Source organism: Verticillium alfalfae, genomic scaffold (genome assembly GCF_000150825.1).
Source record: "Verticillium alfalfae VaMs.102 supercont1.3 genomic scaffold, whole genome shotgun sequence".
NCBI lineage: Eukaryota > Fungi > Ascomycota > Sordariomycetes > Glomerellales > Plectosphaerellaceae > Verticillium > Verticillium alfalfae.
In genome coordinates, this window is record NW_003315036.1 from 1,962,249 (window position 1) to 1,980,615 (window position 18,367).

The 18,367-nt window shown below is 56.4% G+C and overlaps 8 protein-coding genes and 1 non-coding gene across 9 annotated transcripts in view; 7 read left to right on the forward strand and 2 right to left on the reverse strand.

Annotated features, from left to right (window-relative positions):
• Positions 1-258, reverse strand: part of VDBG_03104 (mitochondrial methylglutaconyl-CoA hydratase) — a gene marked incomplete at both ends in the record, with an annotated part of 2,255 nt that extends 1,997 nt beyond the window's left edge. Inside the window, one exon of the mRNA XM_003006919.1 lies at positions 26-258. Within this exon, the coding sequence (XP_003006965.1) occupies positions 26-258 (233 nt within the window). The remainder of the gene's footprint in view (positions 1-25) is intronic.
• Positions 259-770: 512 nt separating this feature from the next.
• Positions 771-1,431, forward strand: VDBG_03105 (ankyrin; the record flags this gene model as incomplete). The annotated part of the gene is made up of 3 exons (XM_003006920.1): positions 771-926; positions 1,029-1,169; positions 1,219-1,431. 3 exons carry the CDS (start codon positions 771-773, stop codon positions 1,357-1,359), a joined length of 438 nt encoding a protein of 145 aa, XP_003006966.1.
• A 1,417-nt stretch (positions 1,432-2,848) lies between these two features.
• VDBG_03106 (predicted protein) lies at positions 2,849-3,979 on the forward strand (the record flags this gene model as incomplete). Its single annotated transcript, XM_003006921.1, has 1 exon — positions 2,849-3,979. One exon carries the CDS (start codon positions 2,849-2,851, stop codon positions 3,977-3,979), a length of 1,131 nt encoding a protein of 376 aa, XP_003006967.1.
• A 1,848-nt stretch (positions 3,980-5,827) lies between these two features.
• VDBG_03107 (conserved hypothetical protein) lies at positions 5,828-7,874 on the forward strand (the record flags this gene model as incomplete). Its single annotated transcript, XM_003006922.1, has 4 exons — positions 5,828-5,981; positions 6,197-6,890; positions 6,960-7,292; positions 7,352-7,874. 4 exons carry the CDS (start codon positions 5,828-5,830, stop codon positions 7,872-7,874), a joined length of 1,704 nt encoding a protein of 567 aa, XP_003006968.1.
• Positions 7,875-8,225: 351 nt separating this feature from the next.
• Positions 8,226-8,308, forward strand: VDBG_15060. The gene has a single exon. It is a non-coding gene; the product is annotated as a tRNA-Thr (tRNA).
• Positions 8,309-9,063: 755 nt separating this feature from the next.
• Positions 9,064-10,197, forward strand: VDBG_03108 (predicted protein; the record flags this gene model as incomplete). The annotated part of the gene is made up of 1 exon (XM_003006923.1): positions 9,064-10,197. The coding sequence occupies one exon, from the start codon at positions 9,064-9,066 to the stop codon at positions 10,195-10,197; it is 1,134 nt and encodes a 377-aa protein (XP_003006969.1).
• A 2,726-nt stretch (positions 10,198-12,923) lies between these two features.
• On the forward strand, positions 12,924-14,743 carry VDBG_03109 (carboxypeptidase Y; the record flags this gene model as incomplete). Its single annotated transcript, XM_003006924.1, has 6 exons — positions 12,924-13,202; positions 13,257-13,314; positions 13,366-13,494; positions 13,549-14,087; positions 14,161-14,416; positions 14,482-14,743. 6 exons carry the CDS (start codon positions 12,998-13,000, stop codon positions 14,741-14,743), a joined length of 1,449 nt encoding a protein of 482 aa, XP_003006970.1.
• Positions 14,744-15,919: 1,176 nt separating this feature from the next.
• Positions 15,920-16,648, forward strand: VDBG_03110 (endoglucanase-1; the record flags this gene model as incomplete). Its single annotated transcript, XM_003006925.1, has 1 exon — positions 15,920-16,648. The coding sequence occupies one exon, from the start codon at positions 15,920-15,922 to the stop codon at positions 16,646-16,648; it is 729 nt and encodes a 242-aa protein (XP_003006971.1).
• Positions 16,649-16,862: 214 nt separating this feature from the next.
• Positions 16,863-18,367, reverse strand: part of VDBG_03111 (conserved hypothetical protein) — a gene marked incomplete at both ends in the record, with an annotated part of 2,439 nt that continues 934 nt past the window's right edge. Inside the window, 2 exons of the mRNA XM_003006926.1 lie at positions 16,863-17,924; positions 18,049-18,324. Coding sequence (XP_003006972.1) covers positions 16,863-17,924; positions 18,049-18,324 — 1,338 coding nt within the window. The remainder of the gene's footprint in view (positions 17,925-18,048; positions 18,325-18,367) is intronic.

An 18,367-nucleotide genomic window follows, 5' to 3' on the forward strand; every position in this document is an offset into this window, starting at 1 on the left:
CAGCTCGTTGCCGCCCTCGTCGTACTGGGCGTGGACATCATCGATCTCGGCACGCAGCTGGGCGAGCAGCGCCTTGGAGATGGCGTTGCGCGCCGAGGGACGGTTGAGCTCGAGCACGCGAATGTGGCCAGAGCCGGGCGCCGGCAGGTGTGTGACGGTTATGAGCGGCGCCGCCGAATCGGCAGCTGTGGCGGTCGAGTAGAAGCGCGCCGCCCGGACGGTGCGCAGGGAGACGCGGAGAGAGAGTTGGGGAGGCATCTTCGAGTGTGTGAAGAAGGGTTGGGAGGATCAATGGACGGCGGCAAGAGGCAACGTTTGAGCTGCGAGAAACGAGTCTTGGGAAATGGGAACACAGCGTGCTGGTGACGTTCAGCGCCCTCGGTTTTCAGCGGGTACGAGTGGGGTCGCGGCTTTGCCTGTTGCCGTCGATTCACCGAGGTCAAACGAGTCTCGGTGGCCCTCGGTGGATGGTCTCGGTGAGGCTGGTGCACACAATCCAGAGCTGCTGCATGCAGGGTTTGGGGTTTGTGATGCGGGGGGACTGTGACGCAGGCCGAAAGGGTACTTCAGATCCTCCGCCTCTTGGTGTTCATAGAGGTCAGTGTCATCCAGATGCCATTCCACCCCCAAACATCTGGATTGCACAGACAATACAAGCCCAACCTCACCTCACCTCAGTAGTTGCCCGCCTCATCACGTCTCACAATCCCACACTCGTGCGCCGGCGACTAACACCAAAGCAGGAATATCGGCAACACGATTAGGTAGCAATGACTGATCCCTCCGCCACAACCCTTCCGCCCGAGGCTATCGAGCTTGCCGGCCGTATGTACGATGCCGCTCGCTCCGGCGACGCCACCGTTTTCGCGCAGGCCCTCCCTGCCGGCCTGCCCGTCAACATGACCAACGAAAAGGGAGACAGCTTGGTAGGAAGACCCATCATCCCATTTTAATCCCCCCTCCCCCCCTTTTTCGAAGCCTCCCCTTAAACATTGCATCGGTCGTTGACGCGTGAACCTACCGAACAGCTCATGCTTGCCGCGTACTACGGCCACGCCGAGCTCGTCAAGCTGTTCTTGCAGCATGGCGCCGACCCAAATCGGCTCAACGACAAGGGGCAGAGTCCCCTTGCTGGCGCCGTCTTCAAGATGGAAGACGCCGTCATCGAGGTAGGACTGATTTGTCTTCTCAGGGCGCTCTCGCTGACGTAGTGAACAGGCTCTCCTCGAGGGAGGGGCTGACCCTGAGTTTGGCAACCCAAATGCGCTGCAATGTGCCTCCATGTTCAAGCAGGACGAGAAGTGGAAGGCCAAGTTCGAGGCTGCGCCCGGGAAGGGGAAAGCTGCAGGCAAGCTCTGAGCCCTGTCTGTCGCTGCAAGTGTCGCTGCAACAGCGACAAAGGAATTGCCGTACGGAATAATACTTTGGAGGTAATTCAGACGCTCGTGCCGATGGTTTTCCTATCCTACCTATCTAGGTACCTACCTACCTATCTCGCAATCACTGGCGTGACGAGCCTGTGCCTAGGCCGTCGAACGTGGGTCGATGCTTCCTCATCTCGGTGTCCGAGCCAGTACGAGGCTTCACTGATGGAGATCCCCAGGCACGGCTTGCATGCCGTTCTGTTGGGTGCAGTACCAGCGCGAGTGCACGAACCAAGCGCCGTATGTAAAAACATGCTGTGCATCAACCCCAAGAAGGACTCAATAAGCCATGGTCATCCATCGGTGAAGTCTATGGTTCTCTCCAAACAAGGGTACAAATTCCTCAACCTCGTACTCACCATAGCTGTCACGACACCCTGCACCAGGTCCATCAGACGGGTGCTACCTCCAACCCAGCGGAGAAAGAAACAGAAATTACGGAAAGGATGATCAGCTGATAGAGACAGACCTTCCACCAAATGCATAAATGGACCAAATGCCCTTTTGCGCACACGGGCACCGTTCACTGACAGTGCATTTTCCCTTTACATTCACCACCCTGGCGGCAACCGTCTTGGCCATAGTACGCATTCGATATCGCCTTCACACTATGATCATTCACACCATGATCAAATTTTCTCATGGGTCTATAGCCATTCCAGAAAGCTACACAAGGGCCATCCCGTGGAGAAAGCCTTCTCATGCGAAGGCCCTTGCGGCGAGCGAGTGGCGCGGTGACGAGCAGACGCGTGATTTGTTTTCGAAGCCAGCTGACACAGCCGACGAGAGAGCCAGTTCAGGTAGGAATAATTTGTGGTGTTCGTGGCTGAAGGAAGCCCTTCTTTCCAGCTCAAGCCAGAGACCAATCGAAGCCTTCGTCGATAACCGTTCTCGCCTCCCCTGTGTATGAGCGACCGCCGCCAGTATTCAGGTCAAGTCAATGCTGATCTCAGCCACGATGATAGCCAAGGCGAGAGCTCACAAAATACCACCGAAGTCAATAGCGACGTGCGCGGCAAGCTTTCTCCGATGTCCAAACGTCACTCGTAAGCACACACGCACACTTTGGCGTGACCTTCCGCGGCTGTCATTCTCGACAGCCTCGCGGGTGACATCAAGGCCTTCGTCAAGAACTCCAGTCAGATGGATAAATCGATGAAAGCCGAGTGAGGGCCTGTTAGAGACTGGACCACTGGTAGAGTTTCCACTGTACAGCCATCGCTACACCGATCTGGCGATACCCATAGTGGTCCTGAACCATGTTTACAACCAGCCTCTCTGCTCCCAGGACTATAAAGGGCACTCTCGCCCCTCTCTATTCCTCCAATTCTCCTCTCGACTCTCATCTCTCGACAGAATTGTTCCATTGACAGTTTGACCACACACTCTCAATGCCAGACAGTCCGTCTGACCGCAGCAAAACAATGTCGTCTCCTGGCAGGGACTGCCCGACTCCCAACAACACAGGCGGTGGAGACCGCCAACGACCTGGTTATTGCTCTTGCCTTGGGTCACCAAATGCCGGCAGGTGCTTCACCGACGATTTCTCGTCTGGTGGACATGATCATGCCCGCATCAGGGCCGAGGAGACACCATTCTTTCGCCGCACCACTGGCTTTAACGAAGCTCCGCACCGCCCTTCCTATGTGCCGCCGACCATCTCGCCGCTTCGGTCAGTGCCAAGCCCGACACAAATCAGTGGCATGTTCGGCAGCCCGCTAGGAACACCAACAACGGCTGAGACCAACCAGTCATCGTCTTTCGGATATCAACCTGGGCTATATCAGCAACGCCAGGACCTGGATGGCCTCTATCGCGGTTGGGAGGCCCCTCAGGTCTTCAATTCACTAACTGCTTCTCGTCGTCATTTGTCGTCCCAAAGCGCGACGCCCGTAGCACAGAACAACACGGAGAATCGAGGTCGTACGGAGCCCGGACACAATAGCGGCGCACGTGGTATTGCCCATGGTACCAGCCATGCACCAGCTGTTCCTTCACATATTGCAGCTCCTCGCAGTGTTCTTGATGCCGCGCCTGCACTTACCAGCGCCGCCGCGAGGTTACATCAGCCTCCAGCCCGCAGGAACGTGAGTCTGGACCCTTTTAGCTTTGAAGGCCCTCGCTTGGTCCATACTGTGGCTCCACCATCGCGTCTGTCCGTGTCAAGCCGCTCTGGGTACAATGTGCCACGGCTGGCGGAACCACCCAGCGCTGCTGTCCCACCTGCGGCGCTGATCTCACCACGCGGCGGCAAACGCAAGCGCGAGGACAGGGAGGCACAGGAGCAGCAGCTGTTGAAGCGCGCCCGCGATGATGCCGACGAGAGAATTGGCGATGTTCACTTTATCCGCGGTCCGCGGTCCGAGGCTTTCTACTACGACGGCGTCGAGCACACGGAGGTAACCATTCAGTATTCGATCTCGGTACCCACGGCGTCGATTGAGCCGAACGGCCGGTTTGGTGACGTCAACTGGCTCAGCGCTGGCAGTGAGACGGACAGCGACGTTGACGATGGATATAGACACTCGGGACGAGGAAGGTGGGATCTGATTTGAAGCGTGTCGTCGGACTAGAGGCGGTGGCTGACGTGTGAGACAAGATTGAGAATGACTGACGAGCGAGCACAGTAGCCGATGGGTTTCCCTCCATGGAAGGGGAGAGAATGACAGTGGCAAAAGAGCCGTGGGTGTCCAGTTTTGACGCGACAAGTACGGTTACGAGAAGACCAAAGGTCTGCTGAACAGTCTGCTGGACTTGCACTCTGTTAATTTGGAAGGTTGGCTCCCTGGGGATCTCCTCATAGCACACAGATAGACAGCAATGAGAACCATCAGTGACAAAGACCATCAGTGACAACTCTTTGCCTTGTCGTTGTCTTAAGCTTAAGTTGCCACGCGTCTGTTGTTGGCGCGTCGTCGGATACGAGATCGACCAGCTACTCTGCCGAGCGCGTGGTCACACTGAGACGGGCCAGGGGCTTGTTTCGCGACAATGCCTCTCTGGTTCAGCCTTGAGCCCAGTACATGGGATCAAACACAGCACAACACTAATATTTGAGCCACATATGGCCACATTCATTGTGCTTGGTGTGACAGTCGCTGAACCGTCGAGAACCACACAGGCCCAACAGCCACCTGAGCTTGGGGCGAAGAGGCTGTGCTGTTCTGAGCCACCCAACCTAACGGGTCTCGACCCTGAAACCACACCACAGGCACCAGTGATCGCTTCCTGTCACATACCAACCAGTTGGCGGCCTGCGATCAATTCCATCTGGCCCGCCAACAACACAAACACCCGCGACAAGGGTTCCTCAGGTCGCTTACCGAAAACCCCGGCGCCTGATTGATCGCTGGCCCTCTCTGCGATACGCGTACCCGTCTCTGTGCTGCCTCGAGATGCTCCCTGCAGCCAGTCATCTTGGCTGAAGAGATTACCAGACGCAGGCTGACTTGGTCAATAGCTTGAATCAAAGAGACATGCCCCCGTTAGCAGCAGCAGGATACATTCGAGATGAAGCAGGAAATATCCTTAAGATGAAGGCGTCTTGGGCTCGTTTGATCTCGACTTGGCACAGGCACGCCAAGTGCATCCGTAGCACCCGAGCACAGCAAAAGGCAACACTCAAAGACGCGACAATGTCGGCGAGAAAGATCCGCCAGGGCAGCAACAACAACAGCGACTTGCTCGACACACCATGCTGGGCCCATCTTCATCTCGTCAGGCTCCACTGTCTGCTGTCGCGCCCCCGCCCCAACAGTCAACCCGCGCTTCAATAAGGCTGAGCACCCCCTGGCGGCCCCATGGCCACTCCACCCCTACGGCGGACCGTCCCCCGTAAGGGGCTGCTCCAAACGAGAAGGGCCGTCCATCAACCAGAGATCGACCAAGGCTACTGGCCCCCAACTGCCAGGATCGTCGCCAAGACGACCTCTTCTCGCCATGGTTGTCCGCACGCCTGGCACGTTAACCGCCCACACTGCTGCCCTGGTTCGCCAAAGTCCCTCGCTTGCTGTTGCGCAAAGGATCGTAGGCTGCATCGGATGTGTGTCGGCGAGGCCACTTCTGCTGCATGCTGTCGTAATGAAGCATGGGGGGAGGGTTCAGAGAGGGACCATGAAGATGGACATGCCCACTGGAACGGTGTGCTGCTTACCTTCCAGGGTCGGCATAATGCTGATCGGACGTCTGGCTCGGGCCTTCAGTCTCTTCATCCTGCTTTTCTCGGGACCGAGGCGGCCCTCTTGTCATACACGGCGTTTCATCATCTCAAGTCTTCATCTCTGGTACGCAGGAGTTTGACGCCTGGTACACAACAAATAGACAACCAAGCCACAGCACGCGCACGTTGCGCCTTTCCACACGACAGACCGACTGCTTGCGGACTTTGATCTGTACAAATCAGCATGGTCTTGATGTCGAGAAGCAGGATGCTGCTGGCTTGCAGCCTGCTCTTGTCCATGTCCGGCTGGGCTATCGGTCAAGCCGACAATGACGATGATAGTGGTCTTCGCTCCTCGCCTGCGCCAAAGGATTTCAAGCGGAGATGGCACCCAAGAGGTAGGAAAATCGTCGCAGAATGTCTTCAAAGCTCGTGCAGTGGGCTAACGACCGAGAAGCGACCGTCCTCGGGGACTACATGTTTGTTGATGGCGGCGAAGTCGCACAGTGGGTTGACGGCGAGAAAACCAAACGTCCATCCAACGGAGGTTCGCAACACCCATGAGCGCTCTCATTACGCTGCGGACGCATATGCTGACGTGATACCAACATAGCCAACGCCACGCTCTCGATTCCGCTGACGCGTTCCTGGAAGCCGGCGGAGGTTAAGATCACGGAGATTGACAAGCCTGTCATGGGCATGGTGAAAGAGGCCATTTTCACGCACAACGCGTCAAACTCGTTCTACATCTGGGGCGGCCACGTTCCGTACGACGCCGCACCCGTTCCGACAAACCAGCTCTGGAGGTTCAGTTCTGATGGCGACGGAGGCGGCACCTGGAATCCCGAAACACCCGGCAACCCCTCGACGTACACGAGCCTCAGGCGCTCCCAGGGCGGCGCCTACGTGAGCACACCCGATGCCGCGTTCTGGTTCGGCGGTCTCGAGACCCCGGGCACCTCTGGCGGCCCCCGAGGCTACGTACCGGGCTATCTCTCGTTCAACTTCACGACCAAGTCATGGGCCAACGAAACGAACAGTCCTTGGTCATCCTACGGAACCCTGTACGGCGGTGATGCACACTACGTCCCTACCTTTGGTCCTAACGGCATCGTTATCCTCATCGGCGGCGCGGCGTGGGATATGACGGGCTCGGGCTCGATGGGCTACCTTGATATGCAGAATCTCACCTTCTTCGACCCCGTCACGCGCGAGTGGCACTCCCAGACGACGTCGGGTGAAGCTCCCCTTCGCCGTGAATGGTTTTGCGTCGCCGGTGCCGAGTCAACAAACGGAACCTATGAAATGTGAGTCTACCAATATGAACCGTGGCGAGTAACCGGTCGTGGCCGAAACTGACACGGGTATCACCACAGCGTGGTCCACGGCGGTAGAAACCAGGCCAACAAGGCCGCTTTTGACGACGTCTACATTCTCAGTCTTCCGGGATTCGTCTGGACGAAGGCCGAGTACGAAGCCAAGGGATCTCGCACCGCTCACGCATGCATTGTCGCCGGCAACCGCCAGATGATCAGCGTCGGAGGCGTTGACGACAACAAGGGAAGTCCTGCCATCTGGGAGGACATTGATCCGCGCCCACAGGGACTGGGCATCTTTGACATGACGCAACTCAAGTGGACAGACGCCTTCGACGCCGATGCTGGTGCGTATGAATCGCCGGCCGAGGTGCAGGCGTGGTATGATGAAGGGTGAGTGTGGGCTTGATCAGAAAATTATCCAAGGGTCTGAGCTGACGACAGAAATGCAGTGGTCTCCAAAAGGTTCCGTGGTCTTCGGACAACGTAAAGAAGCTCTTCACCGACAGCGCCTCTTCGGAGGAGTCGGAAGAGGGTACCTCTGGTGGAAATGAGAATGGAAACAGTGGCAATGCGAACGGCGAGTCTTCCAACAGCTCAACGCCGGTGGGGGCCATTGCGGGCGGCGTCGTGGGTGGTGTCGCCGGCATTGCGCTTGTGGCCTTCCTCGCATGGTTTCTCGTCCGCCGCCGACGGAGGAACACCAACCAAGGGCTGGAGAGGGAGAAGGAGTCACATATGATGCTACCGGCCGAAATGCCGCCGTCCACGCACGGCGGGACTGCAACAATGACGACAAGCTCATCGTCCCCGTCGAACTGGGGCAGCACAGTAGCGGGATCCCCGGCCCAGGGAAACGTTGTGCCGGCTCATGTTGAGATGGACGACACGTCGCCGAGGCCGGAGCTCATGGGATCGGGACCATACCCGTACCACGGGGCAGAACTGGATGGAGGCAATTACCCGGCGAGGTAGAGAGCGATACGAGCAGGGAACAGAATTTTTGAATAGGTTGCGTCTGGTATTTTGCATCTGTGCGAGCCTTCTAGAGCCAGCGATTCCTTGCATTGAAATGAGCGTTTGTCGTGGTTTGTCTGAGGTTATGAACCGGTTGCTAGACGTTGTCGTCCCCAGACATGGACCCCAACAAGAGATTGTCCCGGAATTCTCCTGAGAAAAGGGAATCGCCTACAACAGTCAAGCACTGAGTTCCGCCGATGTAAATGTCTGGAAAACGTCAAGTTGGAAGAATGGGTGAAATTGGTTGTCATTCACGTCCCCAGAGGTCATGATTCTGCCTTCCAAGCCGATATCGCATGAAACAAAGCCGTTATAGCTCAGTGGTTAGAGCATCGCACTCGTACCATCCCGACATGCGGGGGTCCACGGTTCAACTCCGTGTAGCGGCATTTCATTTTTGAATTTTTGCTTCGTGATTGATCTGGGTGGGCTCGGGGGTGGGTTTGGGAGGGGCTGTCGGTTTTGATGTGGGGGGAACGAGCAAGGGGATTTGATTGCCGTGATGCATCGTGGCGGTTAGCGGGATTCTTAGGCGACAAATACCTCGCTGCTGATGGATGGAAGGCTGTGTGCTCGCCCCTGAGGGACCTGAAGGCCCTCGATCTGCTATTGTGTTGTGGGCGGTATGAGAGAGCGAGCTGTTTCACTCCCCGAATGAATCGACAGACATCCACAACTCTGGCGATTCGTTCCGTCGCGATCCAGACAAGAAAAAAGGCGCCATGTCTCGTCTCATCTCAGCCGGCGGCGTGAGGCTGAAGACGCCCTCGCCTGGCCCTTGGCTTGGTGCTCTCAGCCCTGATTGATTGTACCCAACGCCGACTGGAGGATGCCGCATCTAGTCCGGCAGTCGAGTATGCCTTGTCACGAGACGAATCTCAAGCCACTCGGAGGATCCTCACCGGCTTCACCAACTCCACGATCATTTCCCCAAAGGCGCCGAGTGTTGGCACATTGTCTGTGAGCACACATCCTTGGTATCTGCTTTGCCAACAGCTTGTATTCTGAGAGCAGAGCTATTGAATTCTCGGCCATGTGGTATAATCCCCGCACACCACCAGCCCTCCCACCGCGGAGCCCAAAACGACCCGATCAGACAGGCCTCCCATCACCACCACTTCTCCCGCCACGCCCAGTGTCCTACATGCCCTATCGCCCAGCCCGCCCTGAGCAGTGGGACACTTCGCCCTTGCAATGGACGCACGGCGACCAACGCAGGCAATCTGTGCCTGCCGATGCCCCTGTGAGCTGCAACAACGGCATAGGCACATCACAGACCATGCGGAGGAAGCCGATCGGCGGCGAAGTCGTACGCCCAGCACTGCCGCCAAGGCCGTACACTTCTTCACCACCGGTGAGGGAGACCAGCGCGCCAAGACCGAGGCCGATGTCGTACGTGAATCCTGAACCGACGACGTACCACAGTTATGTGCCGCCGTCTCCTTCACTGTCACCACCCGTCCCGCGCGAGAGGCCTCGCTCTGTGTCTTGTGTGAGTCCCGAGTCAATATTCGCAAGCCCAGTCAGCTTCGCACCGCCCTCGCCGCCAAATGACACACCCGCGAGACCTGTATCGTGCGCGCCATCGTCGCGGTGGTCAACGATGCCTTCACCGCCGGCGGAACCTCCTGCGACCCTGGCCCCAAGAGCGCCGTCGCCGCGCTGGTCCCTCGCCCCGTCAGAGCTTGATGCCGGCGAACCCTCGCCCGCGCCCGCGCCCGCGCCCGAATCTCGTCTCGAGCGCGACGAGCTGGTAGACGACATTGATGAGCTTCTCTCCGAACTCGGAATCTCCTCCTCAGGCTGGAACAGCTCCGACCCTTCCCTCGACTGCCTTGATCACCGTCGCCCTTCCCTAAAAATCACGCACTATCCAGACGACTACGCCGAGTCTTCACCGCTCGTTGACGTCCACCCGCTGAGCCCACCCGCCGTGCCTCCGAAGCTGCCCCTCGTCCCGATCATGGATGACGCGCCCGAGACGGACATGACGGCATGCCTCGCCGCGCCCATAACCTACGCCTTCCCCGCGACGTGGTACAGCCATCCGGACATGCCGGGCGTGTGGGTCTGCGCCGGTTGTTTCACGCGCCACCTGGCCGGCACCAAGTTCGATCCGCAGTTTGACGGGAGAGCTTATGATGATGGGAGACCGCGAGCGTGCTGGTTTGGGGGTGACAGGGTCGTCCACGAGCTGTTGCCGAGGGCCCTTGCCACGGGATTCTTGCAGCCGTTGATTGATCATTTGAATGAAGTGGTGACGTTGCGGGCTCCCTGAGATGGGGGAAAAATGAGCAACCCAGTAATGAAATGGCATTTGGGGGCTTAGACGGCGTATTTGGTATGAATTATGATCTCAATGTCTGGCTTTCAGGTGGCGGGTATTTGTGAAGCAGCACGAGGGTCTACGGGGCTTATTTGGTGGCCAAGTGCACGAAGAGACCGTGAAGACGGGTCTTTGTGCGAGCTCTCACGCCCCGGTTTGGCAGGCTAAGGAAGGCTTCACCATCTTCGGCGCGGACTGCTTGATCTGAGACGGCTAGTGCGTGTAACTTCGCCAAGCTTTTGGAGTCGGTGATGACTACCTTCGCTGCAATAACAGTCATAGCTTCTACGTCTTGATGATTTACAGATAGGTATTATAATTAAGAAGTAAGAGAACTATAAAACTGCAATACTGTCATGGCCAGACAATTCAATACGAGTGGGTGAAGTGGCCTGGTTCAATGGGTGGCTCATTCTGCCAAAGCTAGATATTTCGGAAATCATGACATAGAGTCGAGAACTTTCCCCCCATAGACAAGATTTTATCAAATATCTTGAACTCCATGGTTCGCCGGTTTCATTATCCTTGATGGCTTCTTCGCGTTTTCAAAGTTTCTCAAGACAAGAAATCCCCGAAGCTTTTCCCGCAATTGTTGCTTTTACAAACAATTGCAAAAGCTGCGTTGAATTCCAGGGCGTCTTCGTGCACTGACAGACAGTTCCTTGAGACGTAAATTGTGCCAGGTCATCTGGTCAACAGAAATAGTAAAGCTCAGCCGTACGTGACAGTTGTCGTAGGTATATGGTCTGCTATGACAGCGCCTTTCAGGTGTGCTGTTCCAAAGTGAAGCGCTCAAAGATTTGTTCTGAAAGCTGAAACAGGGTCATCACTCAACTTCTCAAACACATTCATGTCACGAGAGGGGCTTTGTATTCAAATGTGTGGCATAGTGGTGATCTCCACTTGGCGTTATAAATATCGTGCATATTCAAGTGACACGCATAGAAACGGCACTGATGGAGCGATTGTGCTCACCAACCCCCTTAGAGGAGCTAATCATAGACATACTCGAATAAAGACGTCTTGTCGCTGAGGCCATCAAACCCTCTATCTTGGCCTCCCAGCTTCCCACAGATGGAGCTGTTGACAAGCGCGAGGGCTGCTTCGGGCTGATCAAATAGAACCACGTGTCCATTCTCGTTGACTTCAGCGTAGGAAAGCGGCTCCAGTGCCTTGAACGTACCGGAATTTTCAGACCAGAGTACCAAGATCTCAGCTCATGGAACTGGAGGAGAGGTTTGCCCCTCCAGCTGAACCCCTCATTTACCAGTCGCCGCATGCCAACAGCGTGGCAGAAGCAGTCCTTGTCGCCTTCGTAGATGAGAGCTCGCACACTCTTATAAATAGTATTAGTAGCTAAAATGGTGGTTTACGGTCTAGGTGAAACACTGACTCTGCCCAATATGTCTTCCACGTACCCATGACTTGCCTTCCGAAGATCATCTACCGATTGCCACTCCTGCACCACACAGAAAGAGGAGAAAACTCATGACACTTCTCACTCGAGAAACCCCCTGCTGCTCCATCGCAGGCTGCTTCGATTCCGGCTGAGTTCTGGACAGATTGTCGGATCAGACCATGGACGATTATGTTGCCCTTTAGGTTGATGGTAGTCGCCCGACTAGGAGTTGACGGATCGATGAGTGGCATCTGTTCAGGAAAGTCGATGCTGGAGCTGAAATGTTTTGCCGGTTCATCTCGCGCATGGAGAATGTCAACCGCCAGTGTGGGATCCAAGGAGCCGCCATATGACTCCCCAGCGATGTAGAACCTCGCGTAACGAACTCTGGGAAGCCGATAAAGATTTGACCCAAAAAGCGGTTCATTAGCTGCGACGACCTCGAGAGGCTCTTAACTTCGTTGGAACGAGAGGAATCATCACCTGCTGGCTGACTGGTTAGTGATGTCAGTTGTGTTACCGGGTCTTCACTACGGGCCTGCATCTCGTAGACTTACTCAACGAAGAGCAGGTTGGCTTGTTCGTTCCAGCTAAACGGGTTGATCACTGTGCACTCCCCTTCTGCAGCAATCCAACATGTGCTTAGCTACATCACACCCCCGAATGCAACAGATAACGCTCCCAGGCCTCTATAGCGTGTGTGAGCAAGCATCATTGTTCGCGTGGCAGTTCGACGCCAGTCATTCAGAGATTGAGAGGATCCCTTGCAGGCTCATATTTGCTCTCGTGGAGCCAAAAGAATCTTGCGGTGGGACGTCATCTGTGGTCAGAAAACCAGCCGTGCCTGGGATAAAGCTGTCACAGACGCTGGAGGCGTCGTTGGCAAGTTAGAAACTGAAGGCTAGTGATCCTTCTTGTGGGCCAAAGTCCAAAGTCCTCAGCGACAGGCTTAATTGACACTGCGACAATGACAACCGGACAGTTGATCGCACTCAGTATAGTTGGGACTTCATCGCCTTGGTCGCCGGGTATTCATTGAAGAGGTAGCCCGTAATGACTACATTAGGAGCCATCGAATCCGACGATCTGGATGGGATGGTGATGGTCGACCAGATATGGTGTAAATGGTCCACATATCCGGTTTAGGTTATTCGTGCCACGCGGCGCGTACCAGCCTCGGGTATGACGGCACTGTTGAATCTCAGTACCCTTGACAGTAGGGCGCCACTAGATTCCTTGTCATGAGCAGGTGGATGAATTTTCAGCGAACGTCCTCGCCACCAGATCAGATGAGTTGGTGAGCGTCATTCGGCGAAAAACTGCTCAACATAACATCTGCCGCAGAGTCAGAACATGCGGTCATATTCAGACCTCACAGTCTTCGCCCTGCAGGCGACGAGCCTCTTTGCACTTGGTCGATGCGCCCCAAGTCAAAAGCCTCTCGTTGCCAATCTACCGACCTTCAATCTACGCGAGCAGACTGATGTCCTTTGCGATGCCGGGTCGCGGCACTGGACTGGTTCAGTCCCAATCACAAACGATAAGAACTTGTCCTTTTGTCAGTGCTTGTGAGCGACTCGTCGAAGGCGCCCTTGCTAATCCTCTAATTCAGGGTATTTCGAAAGCCGTAGCCACCCACAGACTGACCCAGTACTGTTGTGGATGAGCGGGTAGGTCGCTACGTTTTGTGGCCGAGTATTGTTTCCAGCTAATTATTTTAGGGGCCCTGGTGCAACAGGCGAATTCGGCATCTTCAAAGATAGTGGACCTTGTCAAGTAAACCTAGACGGTAATTCTACATCAAAGCGGCCATTCTCCTGGACGGACAAGGCCAACGTGCTTTTCATTGAGTGAGTAGCATCCTGATGCAACAGAATTCGAACCTCTCCGCTGACCATGACCAGCCAGCCAGTGGGCGTGGGGTTCTCGGAAATCAGTGACCGAGATCTCATGGCAGTCACACTGGAACAGGGAGGTCGCGATCTCTACGCCTTTCTCTCGATTTTTACATCCCGTGTCTTTCCTGACACAGCCGACAAGACTTGGCACATCGCCGGTGAGTCAATGGGAGGCCATTATGTTACTGGATACACTCAGTACATCATCCAGCAGCAGCGAGAACGAGCCATTCAAAGCAGCGCTATTCCGCTCGATATCGCCACGGCCATTATTGTTGATGGGTACATCGATGACTCCAGAAGTGCGGCTGGCTTTTACGATTATCTCTGTCTCGACTGGCGTGGTGATGGCCGTAAGCCCCTTCTCGACCCCGAAGAGTGCGAATCTATGGTCGCCGGTGTTCCAAGCTGTGAGAAGAAGGGAGCCCTCTGCCGCGAAACTTATGATGTCGAGATTTGCACTCTCGCCTCGTCGCACTGCAACGACACGGTGGCCAAATTCTTTTGGAAAAACGTGAAGTCTGGAGGTTGGAATCCTTATGATGGTCAGTCTATTTCTAGTATCCAAGTGATTTCCTCGTGGTGTGATAAGTAGTACTCGTATTGAAGCTGTCTCAGGCCGACTGACATGCGAAAACCCTCCACTCTGCTCCGACCTGCAGGGCGGGCCAACAAGGGAGTTTCTGAACAAACCTTGGGTTCTAGAAAGACTTGGATACCCTGGAAAGTCCTTCTCACTGATTGACATGGACGCCAACCAGAGGTGGGAAGAGGACGGCCATCTTTTCCTGCCGACTACGCGGGAACTGACTTGGCTTCTCGACGAAACACATATTCGCGTTCTCTTCATCAATGGCAATGATGACATGATCATGTGAGTCAAAGCCTTCGCCGGCCGTGACCTTTTCAAGCCAACATCTGACGTATTATATCTTGTAGCAACTCGCCTGGGCAGATCAGGATGCTTGATGAACAGCCCTGGGCTCGCCAGGCTTGGTACAGACAACAGGCATTCGAGGATTGGCACTATGCCGACGGCGAAATAGCGCGTGAGGGACTCACTGATGAAAAGAAGAAGGGAGGGAAATGGAAGGGCGATAATCGTCTCAGCCTGTTTCTGGTGGACGAAGCTGGTCACATGGCCCCCTGGGATCAGCCCGAAGCAGTCGGCGCAGTTGTCAGGGCATGGATACGGTCCTGAACTATCATAATTTGCCTCTTGCGAGCGTGTTATAGGCGTGTGAACAGGAGTCTAAGGCCAGGCACCCTCCGCATTATCATCTTGCATGAGTATGTCTGATGAGACTCAACCAGATGTGCCGCTGATCGGTAAGATTTTAGCGGATCATATTATAGCACTTTCCGAGGAAGTCGCGGGCAGCGAACGCAACTCTGTGGCTTCTTGAAACCCCAAAATACTGACCAAAGAGCATCATTAATATCACCTTTGACGCGAGATATGTACCCAACGGAACTATCATTCGGACCGCGATTCCCAAGTCTCCAGGTACGTCTCTGCGAGGCGGATATTCCAAACCCTTTGCGGGAGCTCTCGTAGAGCGCATGGTCGGCGCAAGAGTAGTATAGATCGTTTACCCGCTGCCGGTCAGGAGTGCGGTCGACCCGTCGCTTACATCGTTAGCCACCCCGACATGCACAATCTCATCGTCCTACCCCTCAATCATCGTAGACTCACTGACTCGCTCTTTTTCCATGCCATGTTTCCTCCAGCTTACAGAAAACTTGGAACCCACAGTCTACCCCAAAAACGGAACCAGGCCCTCCGTCCCTGATAATCTCACCTACCCGGCAGTGAATACCGACGATCTCTTGTCTGTTCCGCCAATCGCCACCTCCACACCCCGCGCCCCCCCGGACGACCACTACGACAACTGCGGCATCTCTTGGCCGGGACTACCCCACGAGCGGCTCGGTAGTTGTCGATCTGGGCAGGGGTCGGCTCAGTCTGGGGTACAGCGGACTCGTGTCAGGCGACGGGATGGGATGTGATCGTCATGCTCTTGACGCGTGGGAATAGACGCGTAGCGGTGATTTGTGCGGAAATATCGTGGTTGGGCGGGGCCTGATGCGAGGCAGGGAATCAGATGATATCCTTCCTCGGTGTTGCGGATTGAGTGCGGCATGGACACTGGCTCCCATTGCGCGATGACGACGTCTACGACGCCTGGGCATGGAGTGAACACGCCTTCCCGTCGAATCCATGGAACATATAAGAAGACCAGATTGTCCACCAGAAAGACTCACTCTCTACTACCAAGAGATCCAGGCACTCAAGTCAGATACCCAGTCCAGCGTTGTTCTCCTCCCTCTTCACTTTGCCTCGGCTTCGTTCCAAGATCACCCGCAAACAGCCACCATGAAGGTCGCAGCCCTCCTCGCCCTGCCCCTCGCCGTGCTGGCCTCACCCCTGAGCGCCCGCCAGTCCTCGACCTTCTGCGACGACTGGGGCAGCGCCGTCGCGGGCCCGTACACGGTCTACAACAACCTCTGGGGCAAGGGCTCCGCGACGTCCGGACAGCAGTGCACGACGCTCTCGGGCCTGTCGGGCAACGCCGTGTCGTGGTCGACGTCGTGGAGCTGGGCCGGCGGCCAGAACAACGTCAAGTCGTACCCCAACGCCCTGCTCGCCATCACCAAGCGGCCGCTGAGCCAGGTGTCGTCCATCCCCTCGTCGTGGTCCTGGTCCTACACGGGCTCCAGCCTCGTCGCCAACGTCGCCTACGACCTCTTCACCGGCAACACGGCCGACAGCGCGCCGGCCTACGAGATCATGATCTGGCTCGGCTCCCTCGGCGGCGCCGGCCCCATCAGCGCCACCGGCAGCACCATTGCCAACCCCACCATTGCCGGCACGACCTGGAAGCTGTACCAGGGCAGCCACAGCCAGATGAACGTCTTCAGCTTTGTCGCGCCCTCGAACATCCGCAGCTTCAACGCTGACCTGTACGCCTTTGTCAACTACCTCGCGGCCAACCACGGGCTGCCGAAGAGTCAGATCCTGCAGAGTGTCGGTGCCGGCACGGAGCCGTTCACTGGATCCAACGCCGTCTTCACGACCAGCTCGTACCAGGTCTCTGTTTCTTGAAAGGTCCTAGCTCGGAAAGAGAAGGTGGAAATGGACGTGATGATATCCCGTGCTGTGAACACAACGCTTGGAAGACGGACTGTTGGGTAGTATGAGTTTATGATTGTACAAAATGATATGATGTGCTTTCGTCCGACCGCTCCCAAACCCAGTGAAGGCCTGATTTGTACTTCTTTTTGCCCCTCAAAATGACCATGCTCACGGTTATGCACACCTAATCAGACCCATCCACTCGGAATAACGCCAATGACATAGCATCTGACAAAACGCCCTTACCAGGCCTCTTGCTCACACTCAGCAGCCTTCCCAGGTTGACATCGCCTCCTGCCGATGGCGACCGCGGTCTCAGGGGCAGCGGATACTCGACAGCAGCCCCTGGTACCATGTGATTCGTCTCCGCGGGCCCCGGCGAGACGGCACGAGAATTGCTGCGGCTCCTACCCACGGCATTGCTCCGCCTTAGCTGTGACTCGGTGCGCTGCGGCGCCGTCCCTTGGGGCTCAGGAGCAAGGAACTGCGGCGACGGCGACGGGGCGCGAGGCACCTTTGATGCAGGATTGCGTGGCGCCTCGAATCGCGAGGCCGACGGCGACTTGAGGGCCGAGTTGTCCCGCGACGAGACGCGCTTGTGTCCTGTCTCTCTGCCCTTCTCGGCGCTCAGCAGACCCCAGAGCTGCTGCAGCCACTTTTGCTTCTCCTCGGGCTTCATGGACCGGATGGGCAGGACCTCGGCGCCACCCATCTCGCGCGTGGGCCAGGGGAAGCTGACGGCCATCTCGCGCAGCGTCACCGAGTTGAGTTGCCGCAGCACGATGCGCAGCTGCGGCTCGACGTTGGCCACTGGCGGGAACGCCCAGTCGGGCCTCTGCTCCAGGCGATCGGCAATCTGGGTCATGGCGCCGATGAGCCACTCGATGGCCACTTCGTCGGGTACGGTGTGGGCCTTGCTCAGCAGCCAGCCGAGCATCTCGGGGGAGCCGGACTGATTGAGGATGGGAATGCTACGCTTGTCGTGCTCGCGACCTTGGAGCTTCATGATGAAATCATTGTACTCCTTCATGGCGTCAAGGGGCAGACCGATGAAGCGGCCGCTGTTGAGGGCGTGAACAATCTCGTCACCAAGGGCGATTCCGGACTTGATGCCGCTATTGAGGCCACGGCCAGGCCAGAAGTGGACGGTCATGGCGGCATCCCCTGCAACAGCCACGAGGGCATGGGGTCGGTTGATGAGCATCGAGTCCGCAGGAGGCAGAAGCTGGACGCCCTCTCTGACGGCCTGCACGACAATGGGGGATGCGGACAACATTGATGACCTCGCTTTCTTTGAAGCCGAACAGTTTGAGGCCATCCTCGATTGACTTCCAGAGCGGACTCTCCCGATCTTCAGAAGGTGCAAAGACCTGACTTTCGTTGAAGCCTTGGGGCACCGAGCCGTCTGGTCGTCTCAAGCAGCCGGGATTACCGAAAGTGACAAATTTGCCGTCAACCGAGACCATCTTGTCCCACTCCTCCTCAGTCAGCTGCATGTTGAGGTAGCCACGGCCGTCAAAGTCACTGGCATTCAACAGGTAGCGGGTCTGGCCAAGGGTCAGAAAGACATTGAGGGGTTGGGACCACGCCAGGCCGGCCGGGCGGTCAAACGCGAGACCCAGCGCATAGCTGCGGCCGCGCTCGTTCTAAGTAGCCGTGGAAGTAGTCCTTGCGGACCCACGACGCAGG